The sequence below is a fragment of the Sus scrofa genome, chromosome 5 (genome assembly GCF_054392235.1).
Source record: "Sus scrofa isolate SSC_HxYL_T2T_F1_AM1 chromosome 5, Sscrofa_HxYL_maternal_Yorkshire_Landrace_v2.0, whole genome shotgun sequence".
Lineage (NCBI taxonomy): Eukaryota > Metazoa > Chordata > Mammalia > Artiodactyla > Suidae > Sus > Sus scrofa.
In genome coordinates this window covers 77,121,669-77,133,427 of record NC_139387.1, presented here as the reverse complement: position 1 = coordinate 77,133,427, position 11,759 = coordinate 77,121,669, and the positions used below count along the sequence as shown (strand labels likewise).

Genomic DNA, 11,759 nt, shown 5'->3' with positions numbered 1-11,759 from the left:
ATTGCTATAGCTGTGGCATAGGCTGGCAGCTGCAGCTCCAATTCAGTCCCTAGCCTGGGAACCTCCATATGCCGAGGGTGCAGCCCTAAATGACAAAAAAAGGCAGAGAGGACACTCATGTGTGGTACAATGGGTTAAGGATCTGGTGTTGCCACAACTGCAGCACAAGTTTGATCGCTGGCCTGGGAACTTTCACATGCCACAGGTGTGGCTAAAAAAAGAAGAAAAAAAAAAAAAAACCCAAAAATTAAAGTAAAATAAAATAAATAAAAAGGGAAGGATTTATACTATGACACTATCATGCAACGGAATACAGAGCAGCCGGTAGGAACGAGAAAGCGCTACATGACCTGATGTGGAACAAACATCCAAGAGAAGTTTACGAAAGAGTGTGGTATGTGTGTGTAGTTTGCCATCATCTGTATAGAGGAAGACAAGCTTAACATCAGAGACTAGCCCTGGGAGGGTACAGATGACAACGGTGGTGGCTCAGGGCAGGAGGCTGGGAGAGGTGGAGGGGAAGGAAGGACATTTTTTCACCAACACACTTTTGTGACTTCTGAATTGTGTACTATACATGTAAAACTCAAATAGTTTTTAAAGTCTACACACACATGCAAACACGCACACAGTGTCACCTGCACAAAGCCATGAAATACACCCTCAGCCCTCAGATGCCCCTTATAGAAGCAGCACCCTGCATCCTTCTCTCTGTTGCCCTCCCACTCCCACCCAGGACCACCCACTGCAGCCCAGTTCCCTCCTCACCTCACCTCACCTGCCCCAGCCTCCCCTGCACCCACAGAACCAACCTCACAGGTCCACGTGCACTGACAGTGAGCTTCAGGCAGTGACTGATTTTAGGGCATGTGAAGTGCAGCCTGAGGAAGGCTGGGGAGGTCAGGAGACCCTGTCCTCACGCAGGCTGCCCCTGGGACCTGTCTTCGCCCCTGGGGTCTCTATCGCCTTAACTCACAAAGGGGCTATAATAGGTGGTCTTTCCAGATCTTGCATCTGGAAACCCCATCACACAGGCAGCATCTCTGGACTGGTTGTGTGCTGGGTGCTGAACAGCACTGGGACACAGAAACATAACGCAAGCCCCCCCCCATGTAAGTTCAAACATTTTGGAAGCTCAATAAAAAGTAAAAGAAACAGGTGAAATTAATTTTAGTAACAGATTTTATTTAGCCCAATATATCCAAAATAGTGTCATTTCAACATGCAATCAATATAAAAATTACCAAGATTCCACTCTGGAGTTCCACGTGTTTGACACCAGTGTGTATTTAACATTTACGGAACATCGTGATTTGGACCAGCCACACTCCAAGGGTTCAAAGGCCGTGTGGTGGTGACCTCACTGGACAGCACAGGTACTAGTGTGACAAGGCGCCCTCCCTGCACTTGCGAGCTCGTGCATCCCAGAGCTGAGGACTAACCAGCACAGCAGCCTGCATCCTCAGAAAAGGCTGAGTCACCCAAGCAGGGGGTCCGAGTTCCTTGTCACATTAGGACAGTGGGGGCTGGATGCCAGACAACACTGGAGAGCTCAAGACAAACAGGAAGCAGACCCTCGAGGCCTAGGACAGGGTCACACGGGGGCTTTGGGGAAGAAGCTTCCACAACACAAAACCCACACATGGCCTCTTGTCACGTCAGTTCCAGCTGCTCAGTCTGAGTGCCCTCTAATCTCTAGCACTGGGCTGGGCACTCGAGACACAGCCACCCCTCCCGGGAGCTCTTCCCCAGGCAAGACACAGGCTAAGCATTTCACAAGAGGTGCTACTCACTCACCCAAAAGCCCCTGTGAGAGAACTGACTGACAGATGAGGTCAAATCTCTTTCCAACAATCACACCCCCCAGCTTCGAAGAGCTGTTACTAGAGGTCACGGAATACCACCACCACTGAAGGACTGTGAACCAGGGGCCTGGAGAGGGGACAGCAGGAAAGAACTCCCTTGAGTAAGTCTGGAAGGTTAAGGGGCTACCAGGCAAAAGGAGAGCTGGGCCTCCAGAGGGGTCAGCGGCTGTAAAGGGCACAGAGGTGTGAGAAAACCATGACTGTGGGTGACTGGATCAGAGGCCCACATGAAAGTGGGGGTGTCAGCCAAAACCAGTGCCTGAGGGCCTTAAACTCAAGAACCTGCGTTTCATCCTTGGGCCGGGGAAGCCATTATAGAGTTTTTTCCCTTGGTTATGAACACAACGGCATTTTAAAAATCTTTCTAAGTGCAGGGTAGGCAGAGCTTCTTGGAAGATCAGGAGGAATCAGCCTTGTGACAAAGAAGGGAAAGTCTGCTGGCCAGAGGGAACGCAATACAAAAAAGATGAGAACACATTTGGTATGTCTGGAATAAAGTATTAAACTTGAAAAAAATAAAAATTAAAAAATTAAAATTAAAATCTTTCTAAAGGAGAGATCCCAAAACCTAATCCCTCCCTTCCTCTCCACGGGGTCTCAACTCTTAGCTTAGCTTCCAGGGCCACACCCCAGGACCTAACTTTCCCAGGGCCTGAAGTTTACTCCCTCCATGCATTTTACGACAGAGAAGCTGCCGCCTGCAGCCCTCCTGTCTTCAGGGCCACCTGGAATCCTTCCACCAGGAGTGTTCTACGCGTGCTTGCACAGAAACAGATAGGATTCTTGTGGCCAGTGACAGAAAATGCTGAAACACTTCAGCCAGGGCCCCAATGCCTCCTTCCCTGACAAGGAATAAAACTCCTCCCAGTCTTCAGAGCCAACCCCCTCCACATCCTTCCAGCTCATCCGATTACCCTGTTCCATTTTCAGCCCATCAGCCTTTGGGCTGGCCTACTTTTCCAGGCCGCAGGAGCAGAAATACTTGTGCACTACACAGACAACAGAATTTAACTAGAATAACAGAGCATAGAAAGGGGGGAACCAGCAGTGGCCACGTGTACCAAGGAGGCAAGGATGCAAGTAAAACCTGACAAAACAGCCATGGGGAAAGTGTAAGCTCCCGCAGGGCAGGGGGAGGGGTTGGCAGAGAGAGAGGGGGCCACTGGCAACCCGAAATTCTGAGCTGAAGCCCGGGAGGCACCAGGCCAAGTCCCCTTACCCAGCAAGAAGAGCCCATCACATACCACAGGGAGCTGTAGTGATAAACCAGACCAGACTGTGGCAAGCAAAAGGCCAAGGCCCCTCCACCAGGGCCTTGTTCTGAACTTGCAGCTTCAAGAACATCCTGACATGAAAAAATCACCCCCTGCCTCTGCAGGGAGATGGCATGTTTCAAGGACGAAACACTCGCCCTTCCCAAACCCTCTTGTGTGAGGGGCCTCTGCACGGTTGTGCTCTCTGGCCCCAGTTTCCACACCACCTACCAAGCCAGCCATATTGGGGTACAAAGAGGAAGGCACTCAGGCAGCAAGACACAGTGCACTGGCCGGACCCGCCCCTTCTCTAACTAGGCTGGTCGCACTGGCAGGGCCCATCCAGCAGCAGAGACAGGCTGCTGTGGGAAGAGGCTCTGTTTGTCCAGCTGCCTTGGGGAGCCGGGGGTTGAGGCGAGTGGAGGACCACTCAGTCGTGGATGGGAAGCTGGCAGAGAGAAGACACGGCCTCACGGATCCGATGGAAGATCTGAGCCAGCTTGTAGAGGAAGGGCAGGGAGTGAGGAGAAGCTGCAGGGAGAGCAGTTAGTGGTCAGTGCGCCGCCCTGCATCCCCCACTCTCCCCCAGGGGGAGAGACCGTGTTGGTGCTCCTCCTCCCTCCCAACAGCAAAGAATTTCCTCTCCTCCAGGACATGGTCTCTGGGATGTATTCACCTCTTGGATTACAGCAACCTTAGGTTTCCTGAGAAAAAGATCCACATGTACTACACTTCGATCCAACTTTTTGATATACAAAAAACCAGGGAGATGAATATGGGAAGAGAATTTCACTCCATTTCTTTTTGTACCTATTAAATTTGGAGCCAGACAACAGTATTACCTATTTTTATCATGTTAGGTTGAAAATAAAAGTAAAACTCATCTTTTATGAATGAGAGCTGAGTTGGTTGGTTTGTCTTGAATTCTGATTTTTTAATGGATTTTTTTCTTCCTTAAAAAGAAAGATGTTATTTTCAAGAAAGCCACTAGTCTAACCTGTTAATACCTCTCTACCAAGTTCTAGCTGCAGACCAGCCAAGGGCTCTCTTCTCCTGCAGCACCACCTCTGCATGGAACCAAGCTGCCCTGAGAGGCAGCCTGTGGCCAGGGCACTCTGGCTGAAGACACTCCAAAGGCCTCTTGCCATCCCCACTCAGGAGACCGGTGTTTATGAGGCTGAAGAACTGGGAAGAACCACAAAAAAATTTCTAAATTTTTACCAAGTCTCTGGAACAAAGTAAAAGGCCAGAGCGTGGACAGGAATGAACGTGAACTCTCCTTGCCTTTCCTGAGGGCCAACTAGTGACTCCTAAAGCAAATAAAGCTGTTCAGAGGGAACTGCTGCTCTGCCTTCAGCCAAGAGGTCAAAGGGACAACTTGGGCTATGCAAAACAGCTCCCAGCCAGAAAAAGGGAAGTGGGGGACACGGGGAAGATCTAAGACTAAATCAAGAGCAGCAGACCCTGGACCAGTTACATTTCTCTATGATTCTTAGGTTTCTCAACCAAAAACGAAAGGAAAAGAAAATGAAGGGACTAGAGTTAGGGTTTCCAGTTTTGGAAGTTATACAATTCTATATACTACATTTAAATTCACACGTAGAGATTAGATCATAACTCACATAGAGTAACTCAAAAAAAGTCTACCTGTGAGCTCCTAACCTCTGGCCCAGGGCCTACAGGTCTGATGAATAAACCCTCAGGAAACAGTGCAGCAGGAAAGAGAGTAAGAAATAACCAGAATGCCCAACAATAGGGTTGGAAAATCAATTACGGAAGTTTCTGTAAAGTGGATTATTATTTAGCCATTTAAAGCTTTAAAGTTGGGTTTTGAAGAATACGTATGGGGGGAGGGGAGAATTGGAAGAAGTCCGTCAAAAGGTAAATTTTAAGTTATAAAATAAATGAGCATTGGGGATATAATGTACAACATGACAAGTATAATTAATGCGACTGTATGTTATACACAAGGAAATTTTTTTTCCTGTTTCTAAAATACTCCATCTTTACCCATAAAGAGACTGGAAGCATAACCACTACAGTAGCAGACTTATGGGTGACTTACGTTTTCTCCTTTATGCTTTTCTCTATTCTCCATATTCTCTAAAATGTGTATGTAATTCTACAATCTAATGTTTTAAATTAGCACTGCTTTTTACACGTTACGATGAAGTTTTCCTTTTTAATTCTGAGGCTCTACTCAGGGTCCACCCTGGATGTTCAGGGTCAACAGGGCAGAGTGGACCTTCTCCAAGACTGGTCTCTCCTTCTAGGGGGGCCGGGCTGACTCCTGCTCTTCTTGCAGAAGAGACCAGTGAGAACCTCCACCCCAGGAGGGCCCCTCAGTTCCAGCTCCTTCCCACCCTGGAGGGTGCGAAGGGGAGCGGGCATCTTCACTCACCCGGATCAAACCTCACGACCAAGAGGCAGAGCAGCAAGGCAGCCAGGAAGCTTCTTCTGAAGGGTAGAGAAAAGAAGTGGCTCACTGCAGAGTCCCACAGCTGGCGGAGCAACGTCAGTAGTGACAGGAACTTGTGGGTGGAGGGGCCTGGCCAGGGAGACAGAGCATAATTTCAGGATAAGAACCAGCTTCCCTACTCTGACCTTTGGGCTTGATGAGAGTCGAGCAAAGGGTAACAAGACTGGTTTTCTCAGCCAGTTCAAAAAGTGGCTCCGGGTTTGGAAATCCCAAAAGATGTCTTAAAGACAGACTACATAACTAGAAGATCATCATCTTAGGAGAGGACTTTGACAGAAACGTCTCCTCAGCTGGGGATATCAGGCACATCTCATTACTTTACAGCAATCTTTCTATTTTGGCCTAAGACATAGGCACAGAGTAATACAGAGCAGTAGTTCCTGATGATGGGTTAATGCAGAAAATACAGGGCACCTAACAGGTACAGTGAGGAATTTCAGAGCCCTGGACTATGAGTACAAACATGAAATGCCCTCCTAGCCCTGACAGAGCACCTCGTCCCCAGGCAGTGGACAGGCAGGGGTTTGGGGAACCACACAGTTGTCCCTGAAGCCAACAACCTGTTTGCAAAGAAATGATCCTAACTTAGCAGGTCCACGTTTTTTTGTTTGTTTGTTTTTTTAGGGCCACGCTCGCGGCATATGGAGATTCTGAGGCTAGGGGTCGAGTCAGAGCTATAGCTGCAAGCCTATGCCACAGCAGCAACACCAGATCCAAGCCAGTCTACACCACAGCTCATGACAATACCAGATCCTTAACCCACTGAACGAGGCCAGGGATCGAACCCGCAACCTCATGGTTCCTAGTCAGATTTGTTTCTACTGTGCCACGACGGGAACTCCAGCAGGTCCATGTTCTTAAGGACACAAAAACACTTTGGACACAAGATCACAGTCTCCTAATGGCTGAAGGCCTTTCATGCAAAAGGGATTAGGCCTATTCTACATATTACCAGCAGAAAAAACAAGGATCAGTACATAAAAACCGCAGGAGAGAAACTAACTCAGCATCAGGAAGAACTTCCCTACAGAACAGCCCACGGGTAGAACGAACTGCTTCAGGAGACACTGAATTTTCTGTCCTTGGAAGTACACACACATAGACAGATGATCACTCAAGGAAAATAAGATGAAAAGGATTCAGGGGAAGGGTCTGGAATAGAGGACCTTGGAAGTCCCTTTGTAACAAAACAACCCCACCGCCCTGTAGGTGCCAGCTGGGTGCATGGTGTTGGGTCTTTATTTATTTACTTTTGTTTGTTTGTTTTTATGGCCACAACTGCTGCATATAGAAGTTAGTTCCTGGGTTAGGGGTCGAATCAGAGCTGCAGCTGCCAGGCTATGCCACAACCAGGGCAACAGTGGATCCAAGCCACATCTGTGACCTACACCGCAGCTTGCAGCAATGCTGAATCCTTAATGCACTGAGGGAGGCCAGGGATAGAACCTGTATCCTCACAGAGACAACGTTGGGTTCTTAATGCTCTGAGCCACAACAGGAACTCCTACAGTGTTGAGTCTTGGGGTGGTTTCCATCATTTGTAAAACTGCATCCTAATGGGCAGAGGTGGGCTGGCCCTGAATGAGGGCAGAGATCAATGATGGAAGAAGACACTGAGAGATCTGGTGAGTAAAGGCAGACAGGAAGCTGGGTGGGGGCCCAAACTCAATCTCCTAAGTCAAGTTAGCAAGTTACCACACTGTCAGCTGTTTATTTTCCTGTAGGCACCCCAACCATACCTCATCAGTGTCTCTATTTGGGCCCCCTTTTATTTACTTATTTGCTTTCTTAGGGCCAGCACTGGCGGCATATGGAGGTTCCTAGACTAGGTGTCCGATCAGGGCCACAGCTTCGGCCTATACCACAGCTATGGCAACACTGGATCCTTAACCCGCTAAGTGAGGCCAGGGATCAAACCAAGTCCTCATGGATGCTAGTCAGGTTTGTTAACTGCTAAGCCATAACGGGAATTCCTGGGCCCCCTTTTAAAGGAGTAACATCCTACCCGGGCCACCTACCTTGGTGGTGGCAAAAGATCTAACGATAGGACCTCAAGCAGAAGGTGACTTTCTTTCAGGAGACAAAAGTCAAGGATCTGAGACCTGTACCACTTACCTTCCCTGACAACTTCAGAAGGTCTGGGCTGGGCTTTCTAAGCAACTTAACAGGCTTCTCATTCTGTGATCTCATACAAAGTTACCCATACAAAGAATTGCGCCCAAAGTCCGAGAGAAAGCCCACAATTCAGAAGCCACAGAAGAATAACATCCTACCTTCCTGGTTAAGCTTCTGGGCCTCCTCTGAGCCAGAGTGTCTGTGTTTCTGCTGTTGCCTTGCCACACTAATGGCCTGAAGTGCTTCCAGCCGCTGCTCCTCACTGAAGGCTGCAGAACCCACCACTAGCTCTTCAGCCTCCGACAAGCAGCCCAAAGGAAACAGCACCCGCTGCAGGTGAAGTTCTGCTAAGGTTCTGTACTCCGGAAGGCCCTGATTGTCGGGGTCTCGGAGCCAAGTGCTGACTGCATCCAGCATGGCTCCAGGCTCTTGCATTTTGCTGTATAAAAGAACACTGCAGCCCCATGTAACCCAAGCCCCCAAAAAGAGGAGTCAGTGCTTCGCAGTTTAATTTCTCATAACCACCACACTCCTCCCACCCAGCCCCTCCCTGTGGGATGGTGACATGGCAAGAATCAGGAGCTCTTACTTAGGAGCTTGCCATCTTAGGGGTAGCAAGAAACACTCTCAGCTCTGACACCCCCACTCCTGTCGTCCCATTTCACGTCTCCTATTCTTTACTTTCCCCCTCCCCCACTCCTAAATTCCTCCGTCCTCATCATTTATTGTTAGGGTTTCAAGTCTAGGGGTAAGAAAAGAAACATGAAAAGAATTAGATTTGGAGGGAAATAGTAGGGAAGGGGGGAAAAGGAGCTATCAGGACTGATTTGGGAAAGGACAGGAAAACCCTCTTGCTCCTGCACTGACCCAGTGGGTAAGCGGTAAGGACCTAAGGACCTACCACAACTCCAGGACTTTGGGGGGCAGCTTCTCAGGAATCTGGTAATACTGAAGAACCCAAGACAGGACTTCCCGCCACCGATCCATCTCCGCCAGGGCCTGGATTCCCACAACACAGAGAGAGCATTTCACCTCCAAGGAGCTGTCAGGGAAAAGCCAATTCAAGTTTAGAAGCGGTTTCCCTGCATTGCCATTGCCACCTCCACCTTGGGACTCTTCTTCACCAGCTCCCAAATTCAGCAGTCGTCACCTCTACCCTCCCACCGGTGTTCTAGTGGACCTCACAATTACAAGTGGTCTTCTGCCCCCAAACAAGAGAAAACTGCCCTTTTCCCAGGAGCTAAAAGTTTCTCTAAATCTAGAAGCAAATCAGCAGCTGCCCAACACACAGCTCTGTATGCAGTTGAAATGTGGATTAATGAGCAGGAGGGTTCCTTTACTTCTGAGGTGAAGAGGACAAGAAACAGCATAGATATTTGGGTGGGAAGAGAGGTGGAGCTAAGAATTTGAAAGGTTATAGCCTCAGTACAGGCACAGGAACTCCACTACTGGCCTCCTAGCACCACCTACAGAGGCACCTCCAAGCACCCAAATCAAAGCCTTCAGCATTTATTCACCAACCCCCTGAACACACAGCCAGGGCTCCCCAATTCATTACTCCCTGGGGTCAGCTTTGACTACTCTACCCACCCCCTCCCTAGTGTGGCCTAAGCCAACCTTACAATCCACAGAGAAATTATGCCTTCAACTACCAGAGAGGACGGCAGCATTAGAAAAAGCAGCGCAAGACCAAGGTTTCTAATTCTTTGATCCGACCCTTCAATAGAACTGGAACACTACTCCTGCCCTGAACCCCATCCCCACTCATCAGCCAAAGTGAGAAGGGGACAACTCAGTGGAGGGTGTACCTTCGACAAGCCTCCCACCACCTGCTTACTGGAGCAACTGAACAATACAATCCTGTCTTCCCTTCATGTCATTCTGCCCTGGAACAGGGAGAAAGAATTGGCTGTGGGTTCCCACTAAGCCCTGTGACACGACTCAACTGCTTCCTCCTCAACGGGCAGTGCCTCCCCTTTCTCCTCAGAAAATGGGCACAAGGTCAGGCACCCCTGAGGAAAGCAAGGAGTAAGACTTCCGCCAACAATCGGAGGGCAAGAGTCCTGGGGACTGGTGCCCCTCCCACCGTCACCCGAAGGGAGCCGAGCCCAGCACGTACGCGCCCGCGGGCTCCTCCGCCAGGCCCTGCCACGCGCGTTCGCAGGTGCGGAGCGCCGCGGCAAAGTCCAGGTGCACCACCAGCAAGTCGGCCGCCTCCTCCAGCAGAAGTGCGGCTGCCGATGGGGCCGGGGAGGAGCGCACCGGCTCGCTGCTCCGCAGGGGGCCCCCAAGCCCCCTCAGGGGGGCTGCAGAGGTCGCGGGGTCACTCCTCATAGGCGGGCGCCGGGCGACCGCCCTCTGGGGGCTGCAGGGTGTCCGGTGCGGCCTGGGAGAAGAGAGGGTCCTCACAGCCTGGCCCACGAACCGCCCGAGGCCGCAGCCCGTAAAGGAAAGATTGGCGCGGCTGGGCTTGTCTGCGGCTCCAGCGAGGGACAGCCTGGCACCCTCGGATATGCAGAGCACTGCGTCCCTGGAGACGCAGCCTCACGACAAGGACTGGAACCCCCGAGCCCGGGAAGGAGTCTGCCCCGACCCTCTCCAGGGGCTGAGCCGCCGCCAGCGGCGCGGGAACGTGGGCGCCGACAGCTTCGCTGCGCGCGCAGAGCGGCGCCCGGCGGCGCGGGACACTCTGGGAGTTGTAGTCTTGCTCCTGGAGCGGCCCCGCTCCGGGGCGCAGATGGGGGGCTTCGGACTACAAGCCCCGGCATACGGCGCCCCAGAAGCCGTCACAGTCGGAGGAAGCCAGCCGACCCAAGCCGCGGGCTGTGGGAGGTGAGGTGGGTACTTGTTGCGGGCCGAGGCTCTGGCCTCCGGCTTCTCTAGCTCCTGGATTCTGTAGGGACACGGCTCCGGCGGCGAGCAGGAGAGGGCGTCTGTGAACCGCCTCCTCCCGGGCCCCGCCCAGCACCCGTCAGTCCTTCCTTCTTTTGTTTTGCTGCCGGTCCCACAACTGGCAGGTGGCAAAAACACAGCCAGCCAAGGGCAGGAGCTTGGCCACCGCGCTCTGCCGGATGGGCTGTGTCCGCTTGTGTCCAGGGATCCACACTGAGCCTCCGTGTCTTATGCCAGATAGATATTCCGTGAAAAAGCCGTACAGTGTGTAATGCAGTTTACAGTAAAGGACTGAGTCAGAGTAAGTATTCAATACGTCCTGGCTTTAATAGTAATTATTAAGTAATTTTACACAGATACAGAAGTTACATTTATTATTATATTCTGTGCTTCACTCAGGCTTTGAAGAGCCTCCTAGGTTTGTGCTAAGCCCTGAGCTTCAGTTCCTCCCAGTTCCCTACCATTTGCACTCTCTCCAAAACGTTGCCCCTTGTGATTAAATCGGACAGGCCAGGCACAGGGTCAGCACCTGCCTGCCTCAGCATCCCCTTCCATGGTCACCAGCCAGGGCCTTCCACCCTCTGCAAAAAGTCCTCCTGGAAAGCTGAGGCAGAAGCACAAAATCCATCAGACTCTGGGGATGAGAAGTGTGGACCCCATAATGGCATAAGGTGATAAAGCCAGGACTTCACTTTTTCCGTGGATATTTAACACCTACTAAGTGCCAGCCTTGTTCTAAACACTGAGGATCCCACATGAACGAAGGAGACAAAAATGTCCTCCTTTGTGGAGCTTCCATCATAGTGAAAGAGGGGAGCAAAATTAAAAATAAATACAGTGGTATGTCAGATGGTGATAAATGCTTAAAGAGAACTTGGATGTGACAACAGTGACTACGTTTAACTTTGTTTTCTAGCAGTAAATCCAGGGTTGAAGTAGAGCAGAGAGAAAATGTGCTTTTCATGCTCAGAACTAGCCTCCATTGGTGAAATCACTGCCCTTGGGACCAACACATACTTGATGTCCACCCTAAGTCCCCCTTTCTCTCCAGGCAATATTCTTCCCACAGAGCAAACTCCACTCTGGAAAGTGAATTAGTTCAAGGCTGAATTTATCAAAATGTTTTATCTGTTCTGCCTCAGATTTGACAGCCAA

The 11,759-nt window shown here is 50.6% G+C and overlaps 1 protein-coding gene across 4 annotated transcripts; it reads right to left on the bottom strand.

The window, feature by feature from the left end:
• Positions 1-1,164: 1,164 nt before the first annotated feature.
• On the bottom strand, positions 1,165-10,347 carry PEX26 (peroxisomal biogenesis factor 26). Of its 4 annotated transcripts, none has more exons than XM_084957239.1 (6): positions 9,832-10,347; positions 9,521-9,598; positions 8,614-8,754; positions 7,871-8,166; positions 5,520-5,666; positions 1,165-3,649 (listed from the first exon to the last, which is right to left on the bottom strand). In XM_084957239.1, exons 3-6 carry the CDS (start codon positions 8,697-8,699, stop codon positions 3,549-3,551), a joined length of 630 nt encoding a protein of 209 aa, XP_084813365.1. In that variant the 5' UTR covers positions 8,700-8,754; positions 9,521-9,598; positions 9,832-10,347; the 3' UTR covers positions 1,165-3,548. The 4 variants fall into 4 exon arrangements, with proteins under 4 accessions (XP_084813365.1, XP_084813364.1, XP_003126644.3 ...); XM_084957238.1 differs by having other exon boundaries at positions 9,550-9,598; XM_003126596.5 differs by lacking the exon at positions 9,521-9,598.
• Positions 10,348-11,759: the final 1,412 nt, after the last annotated feature.

Coding starts and splice junctions, on each gene's coding strand:
- PEX26 (XM_003126596.5), bottom strand. CDS start 10,046: ATGAGGAGTGACCCCGCGACCTCTGCAGCCCCCCTGAGGGGGCTTGGG. Junction 8,167..8,613: donor CCCAAAGTCCTGGAGTTGTG/GTAGGTCCTTAG, acceptor ATGGGGCTGCAG/TGTTCTTTTATACAGCAAAA. Junction 3,650..5,519: donor GGTCGTGAGGTTTGATCCGG/GTGAGTGAAGAT, acceptor CTCTCCCTGCAG/CTTCTCCTCACTCCCTGCCC.